General features: G+C 34.8%; 2 protein-coding genes across 2 annotated transcripts in view; both read left to right on the top strand.

The window, feature by feature from the left end:
- Window positions 1-13,822, top strand: part of LOC136984128 (dynein light chain roadblock-type 2-like) — a 221,667-nt gene that overhangs the window by 58,884 nt on the left and 148,961 nt on the right. The window lies entirely within an intron of this gene.
- LOC136984116 (uncharacterized) overlaps window positions 1-13,822 on the top strand; it is a 43,851-nt gene that overhangs the window by 26,831 nt on the left and 3,198 nt on the right. Inside the window, exons 9-15 of the mRNA XM_067281042.1 lie at window positions 1,420-1,560; window positions 5,911-6,007; window positions 6,093-6,159; window positions 8,361-8,444; window positions 8,540-8,658; window positions 8,733-8,937; window positions 9,016-9,091. Coding sequence (XP_067137143.1) covers window positions 1,420-1,560; window positions 5,911-6,007; window positions 6,093-6,159; window positions 8,361-8,444; window positions 8,540-8,658; window positions 8,733-8,937; window positions 9,016-9,091 — 789 coding nt within the window. The remainder of the gene's footprint in view (window positions 1-1,419; window positions 1,561-5,910; window positions 6,008-6,092; window positions 6,160-8,360; window positions 8,445-8,539; window positions 8,659-8,732; window positions 8,938-9,015; window positions 9,092-13,822) is intronic.

The following is a 13,822-nucleotide window of genomic DNA, read 5'->3' as shown; positions in this document are numbered from 1 at the left end:
GGTTTTGACATCATTCTACTTTGGAAAGAACACTACTGCTTGGAGTCAGCCTTGTCTTGACTTTTCCATGTAGTAAAACTCCACAAATGAGTATTTGATCAGCTATGTTGCTTTGGGTTGATAATTTTTGTATGTTAATGCAGCTGTTGACATAATCCGGTAAACAGCGAGTGTTTTCAAAATGTTGTAAACCATTTTCAGTGGTCATGACAAGACACTAAAAAGACTTTTGGCAAAAATTTGCAAAACTGATACAACAGTTCATCCAGTGATTCCCATAAATGGAGTAACATTAAAAGTTTTTCAGATGAACAACAGATATTATTGTGGCTCAGACTTGGGCTATGGAATATGTGTATAAAGATTTTCCACTTGATACTTTTATTGGTATGTTTAAACAGCAGTGTGTGATTGTGCAACAAAACAATTCTATAGCTAGTAGCTCTCATTTTTTTTTAATCATCCATTGTAACCTTTTCGGAGTTTTATAACAGTAGAGTCCTGGCATTCCAGAAAACTCGTCGTTCCATTCAAAAAATAAAATAAAAAAATACGTGTACAGATATCCCGTATGACACTGTAGTTAATTTGTATAATTTGACATCTTTGTTGTCATTTGTAAACTTTTTGCATAATTTTATTATTTTGTTAAAACCAATTGAAGAGGGACTCTGAAAAAGGAATCCAAAGTGCATTTTGGGTACATTAGTATATAATGGTTTAATTTTAATTTATATTACTGTATAATTTAGATATTAAATAAACTTTTTAAAGTTGTATTCACTGCTACGATAAGCCCTAAATTATTAAACTAGGTTACAACAATTTAGATACAAATAAAAGCTTAGTAAGAGATGCAAATCTTTAGGAAGTCTGCTTTGTTCTTCAAGTGTATTCAAAGTTTACAGATCCACGTGTTTAATTACTAAAAATAAGTCCGGATGATAAATTCATTTAAAATTTACAAGTAGAAGAAATGCATTGCCTGGGCTTTAATAATTATAATTTTAAATTGTACCGTCGCCAGAACTTCTTAGACAAATTTTTGCGTATTGAGGCGGAGAAGTAAAGGTCTATTCTGTTGCGCAACGTTATTGTTCCTGTGGCGTAAGAAGGACAAACACAAAGACCTTGTGTTTTTATAATTTTAAAAGGTTGCTTAAGCCAAACAGTAAACCAATTATCATTTTTCCTACACTATTTTTAAGCTAATTTGGCAATTATTTATCATTAGTTTAACTGCTCGTATAGTTTTTATTATATCGAAGTATTGTTTAAAATTCCAAATTATTAAATTATTTTGATGAATAAATAGTTTATCATACGAATTGCATTATTTTTCTATAGATATTGATATCTAATGTTAAATTTATGTTAAGAAAATATAGTAACAAACAATTTAAATTTTTTTTCTTTAAGTATTCATACGAAAAGCAAAGCAACAACAGAAAGGGAATTAAACGAATTACAAGAATTTGCCTCGAAAAATAATTTTACGGATAAATTGCAAGTTTGGGACATTCGTTACTGGAAGAGACGGCAAAAGGAGGAACTCTACGGGTAAGTTACAAAAACATCGTAAATTAGATTCACCGATTATAAAATAATTAAAATTGAACTGTTTTAGATTTGTATGAAGAATATTTATATTTATTTTTCTTTTATTTTATTAGAAAATGTATAAAAATGTTGAGTATTCTTGGTTTATGAATTACTTATCCAATATTTGTTGCGATGATAATGGATGATGCAACTGTTACATCACGCTTAAATATATTATGCTAGAAAACAGAATGTTTCTCTAATAAATCCTAAAAGGACAAAAATTTTTAATAAAAATTAAGACAAAATCAATCGCCTTTATTCACTTTCAGTTCCAGGAACTATATCTTTACATTGACTTTCCTTTATAGGTTACTTGTTTGAAATTATGTTTAAGAGACATCTTCACTTCTAAATGCTATTTTTATCACCAGCACATAGAGAAGTAGTCTGAAAAGAAAGTTCAATTTTTAAACAAGTGAGCAATGCCTTTGAAGTGAGCTGGAAGTTGAGTTGAGTAAAGCAAGCAGGGATAGGGGTTGGGCTGTGGAGAGAATGAAGTAAACGGGGGTGGGAGGATTGGACTGCCACTCCCTAGGAGGTTGAGCAAAATGAGGAAGGGTTGACCTCATGCAGGTGGATTAAATCATCGTGACATTTTTGTTATTAATAATTTATGTATTGGGAACAAGTGGACGAAGTGGGCGAGGAATTGGCCACCTATGGCAGCTTTACCCTAGTACAGTTATGTACGAAATATATCCAACGATAATGCTAAAAATCTCATTCCGGAAACGGAATTTTATCGGGCGTTTGATTCCCGAGTTGTCGGTATCTTTCTTAAATATCGTGTGTTTTATGTGAAAAAATTAATTAACTCACTAAATATCTTTATTTCAATTAAGAGAAAATAAGTCAAATGTCAGAATGCATTCAATACTGGGATATAGAAGTCTATTGATTGATTAGTTAATAGGAGACATTTACAGGCTTATAAAGCTGCACGGCCTACCTCAGATTTGTCTGTTATGAACAAATCCAATATGCAGTTGGGTTGGTCAGAATGGGTATAGGGTGAGAATAAAAATTTTATAAATAAAAAATATATTGGCATCACAGAGACACAGATTAAAACCTTTCACAGTGTTGTATATGATAGAGAACCCCACGCCGCGTTCCGGGTGCTCAGTCTGCTACGGGCTGCACCCAGCATCCCGTTACGGAGGGCAGGCATATGGTTGTCCGTTACTGCCAGCAGCTTGACCCCCTATACAGGGAGATAGCTAGACGGTGTCACATCGGTATAACTTATAGGCGATCAGGCACGATTTATGACCTGCTACGTAATGCTAAGAACATGATAGATTGTGACAGGGCCCCTGGGGTTTATTCTGTCCCCATCAGGGACGATAGGTTTGGTAGGGATTTAGTTTACATTGGTGCAACTGTTCGTTCTATGCAGAAATGGTTACGGCAGCATCAGGCGGACCTCAAAAACAATAGGCACACCACGGCCCTTACGACGTTCGTTTCCGACCCGGAAATTCGCACTGACTTCCTGAGCGCAAAGTTGATATGGTATGCCTTCCGTTACGATCACACATGGCACCTGGAGGCATGGGAGATATATAAATCCAGCGTTGAAGGCACCTGCATCAACTTTAAGGACCAAGACTTGGTTGTGCATGCGTGGAGGTACCTGTTCGAAGAATTCGAACGGTGCCGGGCGGAGGGGTAAAACGCGACACGCATGTTGTTTATTTTACGGGCAACACCGTTCTGGTGGTCTGGTGGGGATGACCGTTAGTTCTCAACCTGAAGAAGGCCTCGGTGGAGGCCGAAAACATTAGTTGGTTCTCTATCGTATACAACACTGTGAAAGGTTTTAATCTGTGTCTGTGTTACGCACTACAGTATTATTAGAAGAAGTTGTTTATTGTGTTATATTGGCATCTTAATTCTTAAAGAATTAAAACTGTTCAAATTATTAGAAATATTTATTTCAAAACTTTGAGTTATTAAAAGAAACATTGACTAGATGGCTATATAGTAAGATGCCATTCTGTTTACTACCGGAGATTTGATTTGGATTTCCATAATTATCATGGATAGTATGGACTTGGGCATCATTCTCTGTTTTCTTACCGATGCTGGTCAGATCCATTCGTAATGAACATACAGTTAGTCTTATAGCAACGATGGACAAAGTGTGGCTCATAAGCTGCACATGGTACTCAAATATTAGTGATGAAACTTGTGCATTCTCTGATTACTCAGAGATTGAGTGAATAAATTAAAGAATATCACTATATCCTTTCAAAAACGATAAAAAGTATTATATTAGAAAGGATAAATCATATTACATCAATGTCCATCCAGTCTGACTGGCAATACACAACTTAATCTGACTGACAATTAACAAGATATGTTGTCACGGTACAATTAACATTAGTGTTGTGTTACCTTGTCATTGGTCCTTACTAACATTGACTCTTTAAGGACGATTTGATTATGACACATTTTGTCATGGCAAGCAGTACACAATATACTTGCTATCATAATGAAAATGTTGCGTATCGACGAGTAGAATCCAACACGTAATGGTAAATGACACATGAAGCATTTGTCCAGAAATGGAAGATTCTCCAAACGTCTAAGTTGTTTGTTTTCAACATGGGAGATTACAAACCTGGTATTTAAGTGAACATTACAACTTGTTTCAATGTTAACAGTTAAATTTTAATTGAAATGGTGATAGTCTAATTTGTCCCTTTCCCAAAATAGAGCTTTCTCTCAAATTTTCATTTTAGACACATCATCAGTTCTAAGTTTTGACAAAGAATTATTAAAATGGGTAAATTTGCAATGCCACATTCTACGGTGGCATCCGTTTTTTATTTTAGCTTCAAGCTTATCTGGCACTTTTTCAAGATCAGAGCAACACACTGCAGTATTGAAAACAGGATTGCATCTATGACAATAGCTGTCTTTAACACTATCACTTCTCTTGGTATGAATCAACCTTTAAGTCTGACTCTCAAAGCATTTCTAGTCGACCGCCCTTGAGGTACCTGCAAATTAAGACTATAGCCGACCACAAAAGTGTTAATTTGCACACGCTTTACATCAACAGACCAATCTGTTATATTAGTGGAAATTCGTCACGATATTTACAAACAAAAAGTTATACAGTAATTCTAAATTGAAGAAAAACACTGAGATTGGTGTTACACCTAGTATGTCCTTTTTCCACAAGCACTTTCGACGCACTTATGGACGTCGTAATCAGGCAAAAACGAAACTTAGTGAAAAAATTGAACAAAAATAATCCAACAGAGAACAGAATGTTTAATAATTTGAATTAAAACTTCTTTCCAAACTGTTAGGAACACGCATCAAACCTTCAAAAATGTTTGAACTTGAACAAACTGCAAGCTCCGTGATGGGCGAAGTGGCGCATGCGTGGATCCAAGTTCACGCTACACGTGTGCTGTGGGATGTTTATCGCTGTTTAACCGCTTGTACAGCGTGACCCATACACTAGGTAGGTTGAGTGTGGGAGAGTTGCATGCCTCCAAGGTGGTAGTTAGCAGAGACTCCCATATAAAAACGATTTTCCGATTATTACATTTCTTTAGCATAATTGACTGGGACCATAGCGGGTTGTAACTCTGCTCTAGCACCTTTCTTGATAGCTCTGTAGTGTGTCTTCCCCTCGTAACATCTTGGTGTTCCGTAAGCCGGCTGGCAAGCATTCTAGTAGTGGCTCTAATATATTGTGTGTTTTCTCCCGTGGTAAGATTCTCCACTGAAACGGCATAAATGCCCGACTTTTCGAGAACAGAAAACTTGCCCGTCATTGCAAATGAGTTTGCGTAAATTTGGAGGTGGGGATAATGGTAGGACAAGGTTGTTCTGCTTGAAAATGCAGCAAATGGAAATGGGTCCAAGGTATGGCAATGATGTTTGGACCACAGTATATACAGTAATTGTTTATTTTGAAGGAAAAAAAATGACATATGCTATTTTTTCCAAAGTGATTACTTTTGAGGCATGCAGTAATGTATTTTAATTGTAATAATTGTTATTAATAATCTAATTATAGATCAGTGATAAAAATTTTGAAAAAATTAATAACATAATAAGATTTACCATTATTAAGTTGAGATGTGAAAAATTAAATTTAGAGAAAATTCTTTCTTGATATTATAATAAAATTATATAATAAGAAACAGATTAAGCTAAATTTTTCATTCTTTACTTTTTAATATCTACATGGAGATAAGTTTATTTCATTATACATTTCAAAAAGAATAGTTAACTCTTTCTGTTAGCACTTCAGCCAGTTATAAATTTTTAATCTTGCAGTTTCGACGAGGCTCAAGTTCGTCAATATTTTCCTCTTCCGGTTGTTCTGAATGGACTTTTTAAATTTGTTGGCGAATTATTCGATATAACAATACAGGTATAATGCACTATAAAATTATAATTTTAAATACAAGTGTAAATTGATCTGTTTTTAAAATTTAACAATGTAATTCCATGTTTAGGAAAAGACCGCGGATGTCGACACCTGGCACGAAGACGTCAAATTTTATGAAATTATTGATAATTCCAGTAAGTTATTATAATTATATTTATATATATTTAAGATGTTGGATGTATACTTAGTTTTTAAGTTCCTCGAAGCACTCTTAACTTTATTAAATTATACTTTCGGTTTACCAAATAATGCATTTTTGGATGCATGCATAGTTTAAGTTTGAAAAACGTAAACATTACCATTGCAATACATATAACTGGAGCCTAATGTAATCAGGCAACTAATTTGTTGTCATAATAATAATAACAACAACAACAACTCCTCTCTCGTGGTCACTTCCTGGTTGTGGTGGAAGAGCCCAGTAATTTTATTGATCCATAGAGCAATGCAGGCTGGAGCACAAGCTCCTGGTAGGGACATCCATGCCAGTAAAGTGTATGGGGAGAAATGAAGCTGAGAGTGACCACACTCATATTCTGTGGAGATCTTTTTTACCATAGTAGTAACCAGATCTAAGTGTAATACCGGTTTGAATGTCGCCTGGGTTAACATGGTCCACGTTTGTGGGTTAGGCAGAGGCTCACAGTCAAAAAATAGGCCACAGTCTCCTTTGGTTACCAGTGGTGAAAACAGCACCGGCTCAAGCATGACTACTGCAATGCCTTCAGCAGATGTGAGGAACCAACCTAGCCTTGGTGTTTCTGTGACAATGCATCCACAGACCACAAAGGCTGGAAAACCATGTCAACAGATGAAATGAACAAGTTTATCATCCGTACTTACTATACCATCACAAAACTCGAAACAAACATGACAGCATACAGACAACTACTACACTATAGATTCACACAACAATATCCTCATCTCCCTGTCGCCGAACAAAGGGTTGTTGATCAAAAAAAGAACAATTATACACAACAACCTTATGCTACAAACAACACTTGAACTTATCAAATAACAGATTGCTGATCAAATACAACAACAGACAGAAACATTTAACATTAATGAAGATCACATAACCTGTCAGGATAATCCAGCAACAAGCACTGATAATAGCACACACAACAACCACCACTAATGAAACTACAGACACTTCCTCATCCACCACTGATAACATAGACATAAATTTAGTTAATATGTTCTCACTTTTATTTCAGAAAACACTCACTAAATATACAAGTACAGATTCCACAAAAAGACCATGAATATCAAAAATCAATACATCTAAGGTAATAGGAAAAACACTAAATTATGTAAACACTCACCTACTGCCACACTACACCTGTTTAATTTCTACACTCTCAGACATTCATACATTAGTTTATGCTGAGGCACTCATAGTAGTGACACACCACAGACAGATACACACAAAACACAATTCTATCTCAAGCCAAAAAAACATCAATAGAACCAATAAATTCACATCACATACAACAAATGGTTGGGAGGCACTATAGATGAGCTGGTAACTTACAAAAACCCAAGGATAGTTTATAAAAGAACTCCTAATATTTACAACTTACTTAGAAATGATAAAGACAAACTAAAGAAAGAACAGCTGGAGTATACAAAATATTTTATGAAAATCAACAGTTAGGGTCCAAAAAGAATATTTTTGCTCATGAACATTTTCCCTTTCCAGCACTGACTCCATCCAACTAATTAAACCATGTAATGAAGAAAAAATGTTCAGGGCCATTACCTACAAGTCCTTCGTCACTCTATACAAAGAGCAAATAAATAAATTTCAGTTAGCCTTCCGCAGAAATCTCACTCCTCCAGAACGCCAAAGACTGTCCCAACAAGTACCACCACCTGCCAGGCATCTATAGTATCCCCATCATTGATCATCGCTACAACTGCCGCTTACAATACATTAGAGCTACATCTTGCCCATTATGTACATGTCTCAAACGTCGATCAGAAAAGGTTTAACCGATACAGCTTTGGCTATCTATGCATTCAATCCGTGTGTCCAGGTAGATTTCCACAAGACACACCCCTTACAAAATGCATCTAAACAATATGTTCTTAAACATCTGGAACAAGTGGAGATTTACAAGGCCACCCGCCATAACTCAGTCACAAACTATCGCGACGTTGACTCCTTCCCCACTGTTTGGAAGTCTTTCTATGAATTATAAGCTCTTCCTTCCATTTTATGACGTACACTTTTCCTCCTACAAACTTGTTCGGCACTAGGGTTTTCTCAACATAGATTAATTAAATTCAATAACACTTTTAAAATAAATAATTATTTTGTTGTTTTGCTCAGGGAATTCGATAGCATTCTTCTACTTGGATCCGTATATGAGGATACCAGAAAAGTTATATGGATCGTGGATGGAAGTTGGACAAAGTAACTAAAGATCAGATAAAAGAAATAATTTTAGATTAAAATGCAATTTTTATCTTACAATTTAGCATACTCATTAATTATTTTTTGCATATTAGATAGAAGTAGCATCGTCGGTACAAATCCATTTGCATATTTAATTTTCAATTTTCCCCGACCGTTACCAAACAGACCGTCTTTACTATCATTCCAGGATGTTCAGACATTATTCAGAAAGGTATATTTATTTTATAATTTCTTCATGTATTAGATTTACAAAGTAAATGTGACAGTTTTCTCATTATTGCAAAGTTTGGACATTTAATTCAACATTCGTTAACATTGGCTCCATATAACGAAATAGCCGGCATGACTAATTTAGAGTGGGACGTTGTGGATGTCTGTTCAAATTTCATGGTCCACTGGTTATACCATTACGACATCGTGGCTTCTATAAGCAGTCACGTTGACGACGGAAGTCCGCTCCCGCAAGACATTCACAATAAATTACAGTCAGGTAAATGCACATTTTATACGCGTAGGTGATAAATTTTTCAAGATTTGAATGCAAGATGATGAAAGAATTTTATTTTAGATCGAACCCACATGGCAGGTTATACCTTAGCAGAACAATTGTACAAAAGTGCTTTGGACTTGGAGTTATATTCTAAGTAAGTTATAAATTCTGTTGCTAACTTATAATTATTTATGTTCAAATGATTTTTTTCTGTTCAACAGATTGTTCTGTTCTGATCGACAGAAAATATTTCTGTCGATTCTTTAACATTGTATGTCTATTACCAATTATTAAAATTTAGCAGATTTTGGGAACAATGGACCAAAGCATCTGTCAAAATGGAAATGTTTGAGAATATCACACTGCAACTATTAGTGTGCAGATTATTTGCTCACTAATAGTTGGTTGTCTGTATTCTTAATATTTACAACACAAGCTATTTGTCTCACTTATTATGGTTTGTTTTATAGTTGATCAGATTGCAATGGGAAATTGCATTATTAGACCAGTGTTTTCCTTCTTTTAATCCATCATATCAAGGATCAGTTATAAATTATTATTTATTAATATTACAGCATTGTACAAAGGTGACTCAACTTCTATTTGGAATTTTGGTAACAGCAATGGAACTGTATGTTTTACATAGTCCCAATTTGTATTTCTTTCTTTAGGTACTCCCTATCCAAATGCCAACATTTCTCCAATTGTTTTGGCAACAATATTATGTCTGCAGAATAGTCTTTTGGCTGGTGTCAGAGCACCATTCTATGTGCAGTGGAAACGATCAACAAACTGAGTTGGGAAATTCTGGATCACCGAGCCCATGTCTGGATCTGTTGCCATGCAATTATCACCTATTTGGTCCTTTGATGGAAAGTTTTAGAGAGAGGAAATTCGCTCGCTGCACGACAAACTCTCTGAAGTAAGAGAGTTTGTCGTGAAGTGACTCCAACACTAGCCAAAAAAGACTTCTGTTCTGCAGGCATAGCGCCATTGCAGAAATGATGGGAGGAGTACAGTACCTAGAGAAACATATATTGTAACACATACAGTTCCGTTGCCATGACAGAAGTTGAACCACCGTTAAAAATAAATATACATCTTTTCATAACTTCTCTCCAAGTTGTTAATATATATAATAGAAAATCATACCTTTAGTTTCAGTAAATCATAAATAGTTTTAATAACGGATGTTTTATTTCAACAAATTTAATTTGCTACAAACTAATTGTCTTTTTTAAAAACTTCCAGGATGATTTAAAAACAAAATAAGAGGAAAAATGAATTGTTTATAGTTAAACTCATAAAAGGAGTTACAGTCAGGTATAATCATATTTTATTTAGAAAAGCTTTCTTAGTGTTTATGACAATGGTTCTTAAACTATATGAAAGATTCACACACCTCTTTAGAATGAGATGAGTGTTTGCAAAAATCTACTTTTTTAGATTTTTTGTTAATATAATACAAATAGGTCTGTGAGTTTTAATTTTTATGTACACATTTCTTTTTTTTTTAACATTAAAAGCATTTTGAGGAATTTTCAGTTAAAAATGTATGCGCCTACCACAGTTTAAGAATCATTGGTCTACAGGATATGAAGAATGAAAAAACAAAATCTTTAGAAACAAGTACAATTAAACATTTTTATTAAAATATGTTTTCAGTACAGACAAAGAATCTATTTATTTATCTGACAAATGGGCCCTTTGTTCCGACACAAAAATTTTAGCAGTGGAGAAGTTCCTTTCATTTTTTTTATGTAAAATAGAACATTTTTGAGCATTTTTACCCAAAGTTTCATAAATATTTTCTGGGATAATGAACCAAAGCCTCTCGGTTGTTTTGAGTGGTGCCAAGCTTCATGAATTTTGGAAGAATCTATTCTGTATTTAAGAACAACACACAACAGTAAGAGTAAAGAAGTGGGCAGAATGGTATCATTGAAATTATCATTATTATATACAGGGTTTGTCCAATAAGTATTGGAACTGATTTTTTCCTGCCAGTGGGAGGGGTGGAGGATGATTTCTATAGGTGGAATCGGTAGTGGGAATGACACGTAAGCTACAAGACCCAACTCAGTTGTCTCTGAGCCTTTGGAGTGCGTAGATCGCACCCAAAGTAAAAGTGTGTTTAGTGCTTGTGTCGAGAGTCAAGATGCAGCAAACCATCGAGTAGCGTTTTGCCATCAAATTTTGCATTAAATTGAACAAATCCACTACTAAGACTTAGCAATATGATCCATGAGGCTTACACAGATGAAGCCATGTCCAGAACACATGTTTTTGAGTGGCATAAAAAATTCAAAGACGGTCAGCAGACGTCGAAGACAAACAACGCGCTGGATGTCCAACAGCGACCCAAACTGATGAAAATGTGGCCAAAGTACAAGAACTTTTCAGGATTAGATGTCTGCTGCGTCTGAAAGGAGATTGCCGATACCTGGATGCTCCATCACAACAATGCGCCCAGTCACATGTTGCTAATTGTGAGGGAGGCCCTGGCCAAACATGTGTCAACGCTGCCCCAACCACCCTACAGTCCACGTGGCTCCCTCTGACTTTGTTTTTTTGTTCTCTCATATCAAAGGAGCCTGAAAGAACATCATTTTGGGACAATTGAGGTAGTCCAAGCGGCCTTACAGTTGCCGCCTTCTAGGAGGCATGTGAAGACTGGAAAAAGCGTCGGCAGCGGTGTATTGATGCAAGAGGGTCATATTTTGAAGATTATTAACTCACTGTACATTTATCTTTATTAAATTTCTTTTTATGACTTCAGTCCTGATACTTATTGGACAAACCCTGTAATCTACTCTTTATGTTTCTTGCTATATTTTGTTACATCCTTTTTTTACTTTTGGCAATTGTACTCGTAACATTAAAATATCAATTGACCCTGAAAAAATGTTGAAGATGTCTGACATTCTGCAGTATCAAATATTTGGCCAAGATTTAATTTTTTATTTTTGCATAAACAAATATTTATCTCATTAGTATGTGCACTTGCTTTTATAATAATTGTTAGTAAGTGATAAAATAATTACGAATATAACAAAGAATTGTTTGGAATTAAATTTCTTTGTTTTATTTGCATATTTATTTTATATACACGGAGTTATGTAAAATTTTCTCGGGTAAAAATGGGTGACAAATGGAAAAAGTTAAGAAACCCCAACATAGATGACAGGGTTCAAAGTTATTGCATTTAACTATAAGTGTAAACTGTCTTCTATAAAGACAATTGGTAGTAATTGTTCTTCTATTCTTCTATAGTGTTCAACTGTCTAGATCACTGGTTCTCAAACTTATTTCGACCACCGCCCACTTTGAGATTAAAAAAATTCTTAGCGCCCCCATATTTTTTAACTTGCCTTTTTACATTACCATCTGTTGTGTATCTTAAAAACAGTTGCAAATATAATGTTTAAACATGCATTATTATATGGATAGGATAGATAGGATCTATATCCTATTTTTGAGATCAAAGAATGTTTCAATGAGAGGAAATAAAACTCATACGTAAACATATTTAGAAGTATTTTTATTAACATTAAAAGAAGGCTTCGAATTTAAAACTTATCTAATGTGAAGGATGAATCTGATGTATTTCGACCAGTTTGTTAATATCAGGGTCGAATTCACTTAAAATCAGCCGTAAGTCGCCACGTTCAGTAACTTGCAGCCGATTTCTGTTTTTAGTTAGCAACGTTGCTACAGCACAGCACTAAATCCACGTTCACACAAATACGACGATGGGAATGCTATCAGAAATCGTTGAACAACTGACCATAACTCAGGGTACAATTGAGAGATTTGCTTCTGCAGCCAAAATTCTTGGTAGCCATTCTTAAACTTTCATTTTTAGCATATTTATGCAATAATGTTACTATAATAAGTTCATTCATGCTATAATATAAGTCAACGTGTTAGAATTATTCAGGTTGTGATCTTCAATAAAAATTTAAAAAATATATAGATTGTCGGCATTTTATATATATTATAGTCAGATTTTTATAGATAGAATTTGTCTGCCATCGCCCCTCTAGATTTCCTTAATGCCCCCTAATTTCCTTTGAGCCTTCTACTGCTCCCCTGAAAGCCTCCAGTACCCACAAGGGGGCGTTATCGCCCACTTTGAGAAACGCTGGTCTAGATAGATAGATAAAAATTTTAGTGGAAAGGTTTCTCAGTTTTAATTATTTGGTAAATGCATTTTGAGTTACCCCTCTTCAGTGCCATAAATTAAATTACAAAATAAAACTGTAAATCATGTTTAAAAACAAAATTTATAATTATTACACGTCAAACTCTGCCTATGCACAAATTCACTGCCTTTGGCCACCAACTCTTACAAGACCACAAGTGGAATTTTTCCATTGACAAATTACCATTCTCCAACCTATAGTCACTCACTGTGGCATTTGCTTATGATTTTTAAATTTTGGGATAATGACATCGTACAACTTGTATTACAGTATTACAACTAATATAATAGCGAGGTTGAGGCCGAAGTTTTCAACACAAAAATGTGTACGTTGGACGTTCGGCACCGCTTTCCTGTAAGCCTAGAACTTTGACAATGGCATTTGGAAAGTCAGTGGAATCATGCTCGACATTCCAAATGCCATTGCCAAACTTCTAGACTTACGGGAAAGTGGCGCCGAATGTCCGACATACACGTTTTTGTGTTGAAAAGTCCGGTCTCAATCTCACTTATATCAGTTGTTTCGTTTATCTAGATACTTGAACACTAGAGAAGGATAGAAGAAAGATTACTGCCAAATGAAGTCTTTGTAGAAGGCAGTTTATACTTATTGAGTTATAGTTACACAATATATAAAATTATTGCATTTATTTTATGTACACTGAAAGAACTCTGATTTAT

This window comes from Centruroides vittatus, unplaced genomic scaffold (assembly GCF_030686945.1).
Source record: "Centruroides vittatus isolate TY-2023 unplaced genomic scaffold, ASM3068694v2 contig_904, whole genome shotgun sequence".
NCBI classification, from domain to species: Eukaryota; Metazoa; Arthropoda; class Arachnida; order Scorpiones; family Buthidae; genus Centruroides; species Centruroides vittatus.
Note: the sequence above shows the minus strand (reverse complement) of the source record. Positions and strands in the feature narration are given on the sequence as shown.